Source organism: Hippoglossus stenolepis, chromosome 12, assembly GCF_022539355.2.
Source record: "Hippoglossus stenolepis isolate QCI-W04-F060 chromosome 12, HSTE1.2, whole genome shotgun sequence".
NCBI classification, from domain to species: domain Eukaryota; kingdom Metazoa; phylum Chordata; class Actinopteri; order Pleuronectiformes; family Pleuronectidae; genus Hippoglossus; species Hippoglossus stenolepis.
Window position 1 is genome coordinate 632,706 of NC_061494.1, and position 15,568 is coordinate 648,273.

General features: G+C 40.1%; 1 protein-coding gene across 1 annotated transcript; it reads left to right on the plus strand.

Annotated features, from left to right (window-relative positions):
* The first annotated feature begins 1,384 nt into the window (after positions 1–1,384).
* ctu2 (cytosolic thiouridylase subunit 2 homolog (S. pombe)) lies at positions 1,385–15,568 on the plus strand. Its single transcript, XM_035172975.2, has 16 exons — positions 1,385–1,612; positions 2,521–2,595; positions 4,611–4,689; positions 5,434–5,493; positions 6,519–6,579; positions 6,814–6,923; positions 7,171–7,412; positions 7,867–8,002; positions 8,164–8,295; positions 10,584–10,675; positions 10,906–11,003; positions 13,024–13,116; positions 13,444–13,549; positions 14,040–14,106; positions 14,861–14,919; positions 15,335–15,568. The coding sequence occupies exons 1-16, from the start codon at positions 1,557–1,559 to the stop codon at positions 15,393–15,395; spliced, it is 1,527 nt and encodes a 508-aa protein (XP_035028866.1). The 5' UTR covers positions 1,385–1,556; the 3' UTR covers positions 15,396–15,568.

The following is a 15,568-nucleotide window of genomic DNA, read 5'->3' on the forward strand; positions in this document are numbered from 1 at the left end:
TTAAATGATATGATGATTTCAGCAAGCGTAGGTACAGATTTTAGTAATAATTACTTGGTAGAAAATGGAACCCCTTAACGTAGCATAGTAAGTCCAATATTGTTCTCAATATATATTTCCATAACTTATTTAATAAATGAATTATGATATATGAAATGTAGATCAGACTACTGGCATGTCATTATTAGCAGGTGATGAGGTGATGTGGAAAAGAGAAGTATATAACAAAGAAGTTGGAGCAGGCAAATGACAAAAGTGGGGCATGGACACTTGAATGGGTTTTAAATTTTGAGGTGAAATGACAAAGGTCGTATTTTTTTACAAAAAACAAAGTAGATATTGAAATCAATACAAAACTACATGCAGAGAACTTATTTATATTTCTTGGGTATTTGGTTCAACAAGAAGCTTACATGGAAAATACACATTGTAAGAATGACAGGGAAATGTAAAAAGATATTGAATATTATGAGACATGAATATTATCAGATGTTTAAGGGGCAGAGTGGGAACCAAATAGGTTTGCTCTGAAAACTATTTACATTGTTCTGATCAGGTCAGTTCTTGATTGTGTATGTATGAATTGACATAAAAAAACATCATGCTAAATGGATTTTTTTATATAATGCTTTTCTAATCTTATCAACCACTCAAAGCACTTTCCAGTACAACTCACATTCACCCATTCACACATACATTCATAGAGCACTTTTCATGCAGTTAAACTTCGTCATACAAACTGGAGGAGCTGGGGTTCGTACCTTCTGGTCAGTGCTCTACCTCCTGAGCAAATTTCGTGCATTGTGGACTAGGCATAGTCCTTTACATTTAGCATTAGCCCAAATGCTAGTTGGAATTAAGAGGGTAAAAAACAAACTTCATTTAACTTTCAGTGAAGTTTTCAGTTTTTACTGGAAATGAGCTGGCAGATAAATACACATAAGGAGCAACTAGGATAAGAGATGTAAATATGATAATATTGCAAAACATTGCAAGACTGAGGTTAAAAGTATAATCAGTCAGAAATGAAAAAAGAAATGGCAGGAAGAGTGGGACAGAGAAAATAAGGGCCAATATTATTATAGTAGCCTATTTAAAGAAACATAGGGAACGAGAGAACAAGACTTGACCATAGTGGTCTGAATAGTACATAAAAAGTTATGAACAACCATGCTGAACATGCTACAAACAGAGGACAGCAATTCAAGTCACTAGAAACAGTGGAGCATTAAGTTGTAGGGTACAGGGCAATTATCAGATTTTTAGTAAACGACGGAATGTCTGGTATATACTCCAATCCAGAAGGTGGGGGTAATACACCTAAAAGCTATTGGCCAACCGCCGTCAAACAAGAAGACGAAGAAGAAGAAGAAGAAGAAGAAGACGAAGAAGAAGAAGAAGAAGAAGATAAAGTTCTTCATTTACGTCATCAACAAGTGCCGCGTTGCAGGCACGTGACGTTGGCGCTTGACAACCAAAAGTGAATTTAGTGTAATGACCACCACCTTTTTACAACAACAATTTTCGTGTACGAGCAGCAGATCACGTGCGTCACAATGTGCCAGGTGGATGAAGACTATCATGATGGGCTGGACCGCGCGGAGGTGCCCAGGTAGGGAACTACATTGGGGGACCACTGATCCGCTGTGCTCGTCATGTGTCCCGTTCACTTGTGTTGGTAGTAGCAAGTGGTCTGTATTTATACGGGACTTGTCTCGTGTCTCGTCTGGATAACCACTCAAAGCGCTTTGCAGCACAGTTTGACCATTCTCACTTACATTCATACAGTCCTCACTGACGCTGCTCCAGTATAACTGGTGAGCGCTGTTTATGCCGCGCTCCGTTACACCTTCGAGCTCGTAAGGACGCCCCCCCCCGAATTACCAGAGTTGATAGCATTCCAGTTGCACAGGAACAATGTATACGTTATCCAGCCAGCCATTGTTAGCTAAACCAGTTCATAATAACACATTATGGGCCACTTTACTTTCACTGTTTCCATTCTCAGATGACTCAACCCTACTGATCATCGGGAACATCCACCTTTATTTAATATAGAAGCAATGAGTGGAGGATACATGAAAGCTCCCCGCATCCAATAAAAAACATGTTCGCTTACTTTAGTCACAAAAACTCTGGGCCAATGATAAAGCTGTCATGTGTAATCACATGTATGCACAAGACTCAATAACAATCTGGAAATAATAGAGGCTCAATACATGTGTGCTATAAATCTGGCTGTGGCTAAATGTCACGTCCTATCTTGGTTTAAACAAAACATAAAAAAGACAATAAGATAATGACTAAAAAGAAAGACCTACAGCATTAAAAGTAAAAGCAATCTAAACCTTGAGATGAAATGCTCATTGTAGATGCTTCCCATTACTGCTGTTGTGTAGCTACTGGGGCATCCTTGTCAGTTACACCTACATTTTCATGTTTGTTTATAAATGTCAGCAAAAACATGTCATAACATATGAATGCATGATTAAGATGTCTGTTCTTCTTCCATTTATTCAGTGTTTTCAAGAAATGTGTTAAATGCAAAGAGGCGAGTGCAGCTGTGGTCATCCGAGCAGGAGATACCTTCTGCAGGTAAGGCATCCAGCACTCTGCACTGTTCACCTGCTGTGTAAAGTAACAACTAACAATTGTTGGGTCATGTGACACAAACTCAGGATGCAGTTTTGGAGGCTGTGAGTAAACTGACTGCAAACGGCCAAAAGCACTGTGTCAATTTGTGTAGATTGCCTTTGTGGTTATAGCACAATTCTGAATGTCCTGATGGTACTACATCAGGTGAAATCTCTCTGAGGATTTCATCCCGGTACCTAACAGCAGTCAAGGTACCGTTGGCTTGACATGGAGGTTTGTGCAACCCTCCAAGGATATGCCTCCCCAGACCATCACTGACCCACCGCCAAACCGGTCATGCTGGATGATTTTACAGGCAGCATAACGTTCACCACGACGCCTGTCACATGTGACAGGCATCATCTGTAAAATGCACACCTGCAGCCTGCTGGAGGTCATTTTGTAGAGCTCTGGCAGTGCTCCTCCTGTTCCTCCTTGCACAAAGGAGCAGATACCGGTCCTGCTGCTGGGTTGATGCCCTTCTGCAGCCCGGTCCAGCTCTCCTTGTGTAACTGCTGGTCTCCTGGTATCTCCTCCATGCTCTTGAGACTGTGCTGGGAGACACAGCAAATCTTCTTGCGACCACATGTATGGTTGTGCCTTCCTGGAGGAGCTGGACTACCTGTGCAACCTGATCGGGCTGCAGATACCGCCTCATGCTACCAGTCAAGGACACTAGCAGAACACAAACCTAGAGAAGAATCAGTCAAGAAGCTATAGTGCTCAGTCTATTTCTTGCCTGTTTTGTTAAAATACTTTCATTTATTCTTGTTCCTCCCTACTGACATGTAAAGCGTCCTTGGGTCTCTTGAAAGGTGCTATATAAATTCAAGTTATTATCATTATTATTAAGGATAAGGAGAGAGCAGCTGTCTGTAGCCACAACATGCAGAGCCATTCCCTCTTTGGGGGTTGTCTTGCTTTTGCCTCTCCATTGCTCCTGTTGGTGAAACTGATTCATTATGACTTGTGCTTCCTATGTGGACAGATTGATATCCCTGAGGTTTAACTGACTTGGTGTTAAACTGTAACGATTAAGTGTTCCCTTCATTTGAGTAGTGTATGAGTTTGAATTCTTGATCACCAGTTGCTCTGCTGCAGGAAAATACACCGTACAGGTTTTTGTGTCTTTTGGGGACATAGCATCCTCTTTTCTACAATCAATTATTCAGGGCTGCATGCACATGCCCAACACAAGACTTGCCTGGCTAAAATTAGCCTTGATTAGACCTGGCTGAATTGTGTTAGTTGAACGGATTAAACCTCAAGTGGAAGTTGAAGCTGATTCAAGCGGGACCTTTTCAGTTAAGCCAGGGTTAATTTAGCTACTTTGATAGAATACCCTCCATGTCTGAACTCTGGGCCCTAATTATAACAGGCTGTCTCAAATACAATTTTGTTTTGCTGCAGTAGACTGAATTGAAGAGAATTTACAGTTCTTTAGTCGTTACTAGTCAATGGTTTGAATTCACCCAATATCTTACATTGTGAAACGTTTTTAGACATGTCCTGCGGAGGATCTCCAGAGAATTTGGTCCGGACTTTCTCTGCAGTTTGCCTTTCACAACGCAGGTGCACTGCTCAGACATGTTCACAACAGCAACAAATCCTCCTCAGAATTCAGATGAGGGGTGGTGCAGCAGGCAGAGGCACGACATAACTTATTTATTTTGCTGCGGAGATCATTTGAATTTGTGAATTCGACATTTGCGTTGACACATCTCCTCCGGAGGAAATGAGGAGGATGTCCGGAGTTCAGGTCTGCAAGCAGTTATAGTAATACCAGTGTTCACACAAGAAAAATGTAATGACAGGGTGTGTGGGAGGACTGGTTTTAACTCGGGTATTGCTAGAATTTCCCAGCTGTGTTGTTGGAGCTGGGGCATTGCTGAAAGAGATTATTTTACAACCTTAACATGGCTTTTGAAGATGTTACTGTGTTTACCTGACTCAAATCATTTCTCTGTTTGTGTTAGGGGCTGTTTCAAAGAATACTTCATTCACAAGTTCAGGGCCATGCTGGGAAAAAATAGGATAATTTTCCCTGGAGACAAGGTAAGCAAAAAAGAGACTCCACTGATCTACGCTTGGAAATTTACATTTACATTGCTTTGTATGGTAAGGCATACAGGTGCTGACAGGGACTTCGTGGTCCATTCAAGTGCACCCCTGTAAACTCAGAAATCTGTACTTTAATGGCCACAAAGGTTGCTATGCTACTTTCCCTTTCTTGTGAAGTCTCTGTCCAGAAGAGTGCAGTATAGGAATAGCTAAGATACTGCTCAAGATACTGAGCAGAACCCTCAAACTTCCACACCTTTGATAGAGGACAGAAGCTTTAACTCGGGATATGTATTCACCTCCCCCATGGGCTGGGAGTGAGAGAGAGTTTTTAGGTGCATATCTGTAAAACAAAGAAAGGGAACTGTTGAAGTAACAGTTCAATCTAAATTTTTAATTCCTAATTCACCTTTACAATAATTTAGTACACGTTACCAGTCAGGTAGATAAAGTATTAAAATAAAATGTACAATATATTTAGATCAGTCTATATGATTATTTGAATGCAAAGTTTTTCTTTGCTGCTGGACCCCTCTTGCTGGCTTTTCTATATCGTTGTGTGTTTGTGCTTTATTTGTAGACTTTAATACTTAATCCTCAACTCTGTTCTCTGCTGACACAACATGACAAAGTTCACTGCCTGCAATTAAACTTCTGAATTTGTTACACACAATTATTTTCATAGACTAAGGCAACAACTGTGGGACAGCTCCATAACTGTGTGTCCTCTGCTTGTAGGTGCTGTTGGCTGTATCTGGAGGTTCTTCGTCCTGTTCAATGCTCAGTCAAGTCCTAGAGGTTAATCTATTTTCTCTCTGTCCATCTTTTTGTGTGAACTTGACAGTGCACAGGTGTTACTATAAAATAAATGATTTTTAATAGTTGTGGTAGATTTTCCTTTTTGAAAAGAACTTTGAAACCCCAGTAATTCACATGTCTATAGATGTCGATACTGGCCTGCAGACATCTCTGCAACTAAACAAAACATATGCAAATGGTGAAAATATCTTAATTATTTGACCCATGCATGGCATTTAGAATGAGTTGCAATTTCTCACAACCAAATGCTCACAGCACAACTAAATAATCAAAACACAAGATGTTTCTAAGGGACACTAAAAAGTGATGAACGTGGCTGGGACATGCTTTTTTCTGCCATAGCTTCTGACTCAATTGTTGAAGTTGGCTAATACATACAGGTTAACGGGTTCACAAAAAAATCCATACATCCATTAAACACTATTCCGCTTATTTTCTTGAGGGTTGCAGGGGGAGCTAGAGCCAATCCCAGCTGACTTTGTGCGAGGTACACCCCAGACAGGTCTGTATGTCACTGGGCCAACATACAGACTTTAACAATCATTCACACCTAAATTCACTGAAGACTCCAATTAACCTAACTCCAATCAGCATGTCTTGGGACTGTGGGAGGAAGTAATACCCAGAGAAAACCCACACAGACACAGGAGAACATGCACAGAAAGATCCCTGCTGTGAGGTGCCATTGCAAACCACTTTTTAAAATGGAAATTTATCCATTTAATATTTCTCATCTAGTCCATTTGATTCTGTTGTTTTTAATAACTTGATCCATTTCCTCTCCACTGCTCGTTGCTAAGCTGTGATCCAGTTTTGATTGCTTTCTAGACCTAAACTTTGAATATTGTGTGGGCCTGAAGTTTAAAATGTAATTATAAAACACTTGTCCTTTATTTATTATATATTTGTGTTGCTTAAAGCTTAGATTCATTCCTTTTTTTGTCTACCCTATATTTGTCTTTATTTCAATATTAATTCAACTGAAACTTAATTTTTCCTTCTAGGGACTGAGTCAAAATGCTCACAAGAAGTTGAGATTCTTACCTGGCATTGTCTACATTGATGGTAAATGAAATTAGGAGCATCATTCTCTAACTGTTATTATTTTTATGACTTTTGTCATTTCTGAAATGATTGTGGCCAAAACGTGTGTGTGTGTGTGTGTGTGTGTGTGTGTGTGTGTGTGTGTGTGTGTGTGTGTGTGTGTGTGTGTGTGTGTGTGTGTGTGTGTGTGTGTGTGTGTGTGTGTGTGTGTGTGTGTGTGTGTGTGTGTGTGTGTGTGTGTTTTTTTATTCCTAGAGGGTGGTGTTGTAGGTCAGTCTGTTGATGAGAGACTGAGGACGGTGGCTGAGCTGCAAGCTGTGTTCAGAGCTACTGGTTTCCCCTTTTATGTGGTGCCCCTGGAACAGGTACGTGAAGGCACAGGAAGGTTTGACTTCTCACAGTCTGTTACACCCCTCAGGATGACAGTCATTAAATTCATGATGAATCTAAAGCCCCTTCTCACATGCAATTTGTGACCTAACTGCATTAAAGTCACAAGGACAATCTGAGGTTGAACCTTTTAACACAATACTTATGCTGTAAACATTAACAAAAAGATGAAAAAATGCTATACAAATTCACTGTTGAATGTGTCCTCCTACGTCCACTTAGGTTCTAGACCTTCCCAGTTCAGTCGTTGTGATGGCCCCATCATTATCAGAACAACCAGCCAGTGCCTACAAAGAAGCTGTGGATCAGTTCCTTAAAAGTAACAGTGGCAGCTGTTTGAATCCAAAAGACCAGGACCCAACATCACTGCGAGTGGTTCCAGAGGCCCACACACAGTTACTGCAGCAGCTGATTGTATCAGCTAAGACACTGACGGCCAGACATGACCTGCTGAACACATTAAGGTCAGACAGTTATGAGCTCCTACAGGACTTGACTCCAGACATTCTAGATGGGGCTTCTGTGTTTAGTTTCAGGTTAAACCAAAGATGTTCATCTGGGATAATGCACCAGTCTTGGCTATTTTTTTTGTCATGTTTGTAAAAACAACAGAAGAAAATTAAACACAGACTCTTGTTTATTTTGTACTGACTTTACCCAATTATCCAAGTCGCTTATTCTTTTTCCCCATGGGAACATTATTAACCACTTTACTGAAATAAAAACACAGTCAAAACTAAGTTCTCTGACACAAAAGAGGCCAAGAGAAGTAGTATTGGCAGAAAAAATATGGTGCATATTTTGCATTTATCCTTACTAGTAAAAATGATGTAGTAGAAACACAAAATGAAAGCTCAGTCAGTGCTTTTTAATAGCTCTTTGTCAAACCACTCTAACCCCACAATGTTCTTTTCAAAGGCAGCATTTGCTGGTGCACACAGCTCGTACTGAGGGCTACAGAAAAGTGATGCTCGGAGACAACTGCACCAGACTGGCAATTAAACTCCTCACCAGTATATCACTAGGCAGAGGAGCACAGCTGGCTCAGGACACGGTGTGTATGTGTTTAGGTGACAGATTGTGAGAAAATGAAAATTTTATTGACTGTTAATCACAGTCACGTTCTAGTAATGATGTGTTAAACAGATGATATCAGATGTGTTATAATTGTGTGTGTGTGTGTGTGTGTGCGTGTGTGTGTGTGGTTTTTAACAGGGTTTCTCAGACTCCAGGTATGGTGACATAATATTAGTGAGGCCAATGAGGGACTACTCAGCCAAAGAAATCGCTTACTACAACCATTTGTTCAACGTGGCCTCTGTTTTCATACCAAGCCTGGACACTAAGGTAAGATCAGCCAAGGGCAGGTGATATTACCCTAACAGTAATGTCAGTGCTCTGTACACTGACTATAGGCAAGGTCATTTCTTAAATGGTGGAATGTCAGTGAGCATTGTAGAGCCATAAGCCTACTAACAATTCATACCATCTCTCCGACACCAATTTTTATATGACCGCTTCCATCTGCTCTCAGGAAACACTTTCATTTGGATGACTGGTATTTATTCCTTATTAAAAATCATGCACATCAACAGACTGTAGTCTATGTCAATTGGAGGGCTGACACTTAAAAACTTTTAATTCAAGTTTAAAAGAAATTGAAAAGATATATAATTCATTTCAATATCTGGTCTTATTTCTGGTAGTGATTCTGCCATTAAGACAGAGGTTTGGTGTTATTCAGACATAGCAACACATTTACAGCAAGAACTGTGTATGTGCAATACACGAGTATGAAAGACATTCACCGCCTATGCTGACCATCCAGTGATACATTCTTATATCAGTTCAATCATTTAACTTTTAGTTTGAATGTAAATGTAGTATTTGGTCCAAACTGGGATCCTCTAGGAATGATGAATTAGTTTTTATTTAGGTGATTTCGGGTTGGACTTGGTCTGACTATGTCTGACTTGATCCGCCGATGTGATCTGCCAGCCACTGCAGGGAAGGAGTACAAAAATACAGATGTTAAGTCGGACACTTTTTACCTTCCGTACCATCAGTTAGCTGAGAACAATGGCCGATCTCGCAGCTTTTGTTTGTTTGTTGCAGATAAAACAGATGCTTTGTAAATCCCTGTGTTTTTGCAAGAAGAGAACAATTGACAAAGAAATTGAGTTTCTTCAGCAGAAAATTAAAACTTAAGTGACCATGTGTAAATGCACAGATTAATACACTGACCAACTAATTGTCTTCCTCAAACTCTGTTCGTCTACCAGAGGCCTGGGAGTTTCAGGGTTCTGTGCAGTATCTACTAGCTTTTCTGGACAGAGGCTTCAGATGTTCTACCTGGGATCTGCTTGAACCACACTCCCAGTTTGGGGGTCACAACCCCTAATACTCCAATTACCACAGGGATCACATTGCATTTCACCTTCCATATCTGTTCTAGCTGTTCTTTCATCTTTTGGTACTTCTCCATCTTCTCGTGCTCCTTTTTCCCAATGTAACTGTTCGCAGGGATTGCCACATCTATCACTCCTGCCCTCTTCTGGTCTTTGTCCACCATCACTATGGTTAGCCAGTAATCTGGAATCTGAAGTCCCACAGGATTTTAGCTGGTATTTCCCATCGGGACTTGGGCACCTCTAATCCATACTTGGCACAGATGTTCCTGTACTGCTTTATGTCCTCTGGAGGGACCTGTGCTCACAACCCAGCACCGTGCAGCCCGATTGGCATTCGCCAGACAACACCTGAATTGGCAGGTCCACCACTGGCTTACAATTCTCTTCACAGTTAAGAGCAGGTTCAGACTGAGAACATGTGACAGGCATGAAAGAGTCCAGCCCTGAATGGGTTGGTGAGTTTAGTTTCCATTGACCGTCATTTTGTTCTGATATGGGAAATATCAGTGAACTGACACTTTTAGGTCTTTGCACTGGTGTTTTATGTGGTTTAAGTCTTGTCCTGACGACACTTAATGCTCTGGTCACTGTTGTGTTTAAGATTAACTCTGATACTACCAGTCTTAGGTTGCCTGCAATCTGGTGCAAGGTTTTCTTGAAGGCCTTCTCTACCTCGTTATTAGTAAGGTGATGAGGAGTGCACTCAGTGTTTGGATCTTTACCTAAAGGATTCAAATTTTGTTTCTTCAGACAAGACAATAATTTTCTTCAGGATCCCTGATCCTTCTAAATACTGTATGGCGAACAGCAGGCTGTCATATGACAGTGGCTGAAAGTGGCTTCCATCTAAACTTGTTACTACAAAGTCCTTTTTGGTGGCGGCTATTGAGATGGTCTTCCTTTTTAGCAGACTCTCCCACCTCTGCAGAGGACCGCTGAAGCCCTGTTAGTTTGATTCTTGGTCACCTCCCTGACCAAGGCCCTTCTTGCCCCACAGCTTTCAGCCTCTGTCAGCCTTGCTACATGTGAAGTCCAGTCAAGTTCGACACACAACTCAAGGATATTAAAAGCACAGAAAAAGCCCCTAACCACAATTTGAAGCAAATGCCCACAGCAAAGGTTCTGACTATAAAGGAACAAATCACTGTGATTCCATAAATTCGCGAACATATGTATATCCCCTAACTGTTGTGTTCTCTGTGCATCTGTGTGTGTGTCTTATAGACAACAGAAAAAGCCAGTATACAGCGACTGACGGAGAGCTTTGTCACTAAACTACAGGTAGACTTCCCCTCTACTGTCAGCACCATCTATAGGTCAGTGGGAAACTCTAAACATCATGTATTCTGCAGAAATTACTCAGTGTAAGTGGTTGGACATAATCATAATCACTAGATATTGGATTCTTGGTATTTTGGAAACAGTATACAGTATGAACCACTGCTTATTATTTTATTATTAGGATGCAGTTAATGTACAAATTTCTATACATACAAATCAGCTTTGGAAGCATGAGGTCATTACAAACTGGCTGTTTGTCTCGTAGGACCAGTGAGAAGCTGCAGACGGCATGTAAGAGCTCCTCCACAGCCGACCGCTCTGACAGGTGTCTGCTCTGTGTGTGCGCTCTGGATACTTCGGTTGGTGAGTTTGTTCTGAAACATCTCATCATCTGCTGTAAGGACAATAACAGCAAGCATGCAGTGACTTCTGTATGTACATGTATATGGCTTTAGAAGAAGGAGTTAAGTTAATTTCATTGCTCTTCCAGTAAACATTGTTGGTAACTGCACATGGTGAGTTCATGAAATGCTTTTTTAGCTTTTAAAATTGTGTAGCTTCTTCCTGAATCTCTATGGCTTGTCTGTTTCCATAAAAATAATGTGTAATAAGTAGGGCTGTCAAACGATTACAATTTTTAATCAGATTAATCACAGGATAGCTGTGATTAATTACGATTAATCACCATTTCTAAATGCCCTAAAAATCCCCATTTTCTCTGTATATTTTTGTGGCAACAGAAAGATAAATGACAAATATATAAAAACAAATTATTTATTGATGACAAGTCCAAATGATAGTTATTAAGATTGAAAAAAATAAATAAAATCAAACTAAAACATATCACACCATAATTAATATTTGGCTGTATCTTTGCTATGCCTCTGAGCAAACATAGGATAATGTTATTTAGAACTTTTTTAGTCCTAAACAATTGGGGCATCTTAGCCTTTGCTCTTTTTTTTTTTTTGTGAATATAGGATGGTTGAATACAACTTTTTTCTTTTCTTTTTTAAATCAAACAAACAACCAAACCTTTACACAATTAAATGTGAATGTGAAATCTGAATGTGAGCCCATCTGTAGAAGCAGTGTTGAGCCAGTTCACACTTAAAAAGAACGAGTTCCAAGTTCACTTCATGCAGATGAAAATTAACCAGTTCACGTTCATAGTTCATTTTTGATTGGGATGATTTAGATGACAAACGTACTATCATGTGTTTGGTTATGAATCAATGGTGTCGGATCAAGTCTGCGTTTTGCTCCGCTCATTCCATAACTTGTTGACGAGTAATTTTCATGATGTTTAAATGCAGCCTCATAAAGTCTGGAGTGAATCAAACAAACACTAAGTTACTTCATGTACTGATCAGGTCCTGATAACTAGTGATGAGTGTTTATTAGTTCAAGTGAGAGGAGAGTGGAGGAGGACACAGAAACTCCAGCTTGGTACAAACCAACTGCAGCTTCTGCTCTGATCATGACGCAGCTGATCACTGAGCAGCTGTGACCAGAGAAACTCTGTGTTTCACTGTTCTTCTACAAAGTCACTGACCACCTGCTTCACATGAACGAGCTCTGATCTCACTGCGTGTGTCACTCTGAGCAAGTGAGTGGGGGCGGGTATCGGTACATGGAGCGGGTCATTCTGCGCATGCGTTAATGCGTTAAAAAAATTAACACGTTAATCCCACAAATTCATCATCCCGCTTTAATTTTGAACATCCTAGTAATAAGCCTACCATCAAATTTAGTAAACATTGCTGTCCCATTTTTAAGGTTAGCAGAGATGATGATGCTATTTTGAACTTGTTCTGCGCCTTCCCTCCCTTGAAGTCTATTTTCAGATCTTTATTTTTCCCACTGTGAAGCTGCAGGTTCTGATGATTGTACAGGCACATTTAAACATTGACAACTGCAGTTAAACTTTCAGAGGGTTATTCCTGTGTGAACAGGTTTACCCCCCTTATGTAGATCGTCTCTAAGCTACATGCAATCAATTAACATTCACAGTCATGTATAGTAAACATAACTTAATAATTTCCCCATTTATTCACCTATAATAAGTTTATGTCAGACATCTACAGAATAATCACTCAACCACACAGAAATACTTCCCAAAAGGCCATTTGTTATTGTTCACTAAACAGGATGCAATATGTGCAGACTGTATATAAAACATCTGTGAGCCTGCAAAAGACAAACGGAGTGGGTGTACACAGACGTGTTGATCACTAGTGTGCAGAGAAAGGACTGTCACAGATTCTCTAACAAGCTATTTTTAAACCGGGTAGTGGCACCCTCAGCAGTGAAGACTTGTTTGGCATTCATTTGTTTGTCCTCTCCCTTCTTTTCTCCCCTTTGTTTCCCTCATTTCTTTCAGAGAATGCTTCATCCTTTCAGGCCACACTGACCTCAGAGCAGCTCTCCCAGACTAAATATCCTGCCAGGACTAAGAGCGATCGACTTCACCCTGGTACAGTATACATTTCTGCTTTTGTCTTCCGTGGTACAGTCATTTTCAAAATTCTTAATAAATCCTTCAAACAGAATACTGACAAAGTTTAGATATATGAGCAGACGTCATCGGTAGGGTAGAGAATACAGTGTCATTTTCATTTGAATCAGAACCCTCTCCAGCTGAAGTTATATGATGTACTGCAGCAGTTTTCTGTGTTTCAGCCTTCTGAGTCATGCAGAGGGCAAATGCAGGGTATGAAGGCAGTACAGTAAAAGTCCACAGCTGAATTTCGACCCACAGTTGTCAGTCGTTAAAAATTGGTTTCCTGTGTTTCCATTAAAGCTCCAGTGGAGCTCGAGTCAAGTGTTCCCTCTGGACCGTGCTGTTCCTCTGGAGGAGGAGAGGATTGTGGGGGAGCAGAGAGTGGTGAAGGCTGTTGTTCTGCCAAGTAAGTCTTTAGGGATTTATGTATCTTAGTTGGGCAGTGATTGTCATCAAGCAAATTACAAACATGGTTCTAATCAGGACCTTTACAGGAAGTCTTTTAAAATCTTTGCTGCTGTGCACCTGGTCGCTTCTTAAAGCCCTGCCCTGACTAATACTTTAGGAATCGAATACACAACTGATGAGACCAGGATTAACAACAATGCTAACACATTTGTAAATTAGCCCCTTGCTTAGTTCAGGCTCATTAGAATGTCATGAGTTTTGTAAAGTCATGCTCCTAATTGGTTTCCATCCAGTCATTTAATTTCTGGGGTGCAACAGCAAACAATGTGTTGTAGCAACAGCAAGCGGACTTCCATTGTTTCAGTGACCAGATAAATCCTACTATCTACTTTAAGTCAGACCATTAAACTCATCAAGTCATCTTCTTCTTTACACTCTACCTCTATGACCATCACTTGTTGTATTTTTGTTCTGATCTTTCATTACAGGGAACCAGAGAAAACCAATCTGAAGACTCTGTTGTGTTACAGCTGTCACCTGACCATCAAAGATATGGTGAGTTAAAGCATCTGGACATACTGAATGGGTGTTATCATTTCCACTTGTAATCCAACAATTGTTTTTTTCGTTTTCGTTCATGAGTGTAACATTTTTTTATTGGAAAAACTAGTTTTGTCTTGTACTGCATGTTGTCTCTTTATTACTGTATTTGAAGTTTTTGCTGATGAAGCCTTTCATGTTATTAGTGGTAGCCTCTTCTGCATGACAAAAATGCTAATTATTTTGGCCCTGAAGTATAAATGCTCCAGATACCACAAAAAACTCATAGGTGAACTCTATTATCAACACTAAAACACATGTATTGAACTTTATAAAACTTTTAGTTCAGTGATAAGCTGATGACATTGCTACTGATAAGCGAGGACAGGCCAGGATAATTAGATATTATGGTTAAGATATAGAGAGATGTATGGTTGATGTTTATGATATTTTATATTTAAGTCATGCAGGTCATTGACAGCCAGGGCATAACAGCACCCTTACCCTCCAGTGCATGAATGTATATAAGGGAGAGGGAGCAGTCCTAGTCACCTCAGGCTAGTATTGCAGTCAATGTTTCTGTAAGATATTTATAATAGTGTGAAAGCTGTTTGCCACTTTTGGGCCAGCCAACCTGCTCCCCTCCAAGATGTGCGAGTCTATTCACGGACCCTGCAGGCTTTGGGTCAACATGCACATCTCTACTCAACAATATCAAATTCAGGCATTTCCCAGCTTACTCCTCCTGCTATTGCTTTTCCTTTAACAGTCATCAGTGGAGCATCTCCCTCAGTACATCCTGTTAGAGGCGCAAAGGAGGAAAAGGAGGTGAGGAGAATATTTTGGTTTATTTTCTTTTTTTTTTTAATAAGATTACTCTTCATCCTTGACTCCACTTGTCGTTTACTGAAGCCAAAAATAACTTTCTTTAGGCAACTTGCTTTTTGCTTTGGGAAATACAATTTGTCTGAAACCCACATTCTCACAATTACTGCTCTTGTAATCATTGAGAAATTCTGTACATTTATTGAATGATAAAGATTTTGAGTGCTGTTAAGTCTGTAAAGGTTGATAATCATCCAGGTCAAGAAACGTTTTATATATCTACAACCAAATCCAGATGCCCTTGGATACATTTTTCTTGGATAATTTAACTAAACTAAAAGCTGAATTTCAGTGAAAAGTTCAGGAATCTAACCCTTCTGTCATGCTTGGAACTAAGTTGCTATGCTATTATGTGCAGGTCTAAGATGAGGGAGGAGATCAGCGAGTTCCTGCTGGATGACGGTGAGGGAGGCCATTAGCAGGAGGAGGTTCTGATGCTGAATGTTCACATCCAGCAGTGCACTCTGACAAATTTACATCTTTTCAGCCTTCAGGCAGTCAATGTCTTTAAAATATAAATATTACAATTTTCAACTTTTGGTTTGACATTTTAAATGCATAAAAAATTAAAGTACCAGTTTTTTCCCCATGA

Excerpts from the sequence above, each read along its gene's own strand:
- ctu2 (XM_035172975.2), top strand. The coding sequence starts at position 1,557 with ATGTGCCAGGTGGATGAAGACTATCATGATGGGCTGGACCGCGCGGAG. Across the intron at positions 7,413-7,866 it reads GACCTGCTGAACACATTAAG|GCAGCATTTGCTGGTGCACA; the intron begins GTCAGACAGTTA and ends TTCTTTTCAAAG. Across the intron at positions 8,003-8,163 it reads CACAGCTGGCTCAGGACACG|GGTTTCTCAGACTCCAGGTA; the intron begins GTGTGTATGTGT and ends GGTTTTTAACAG.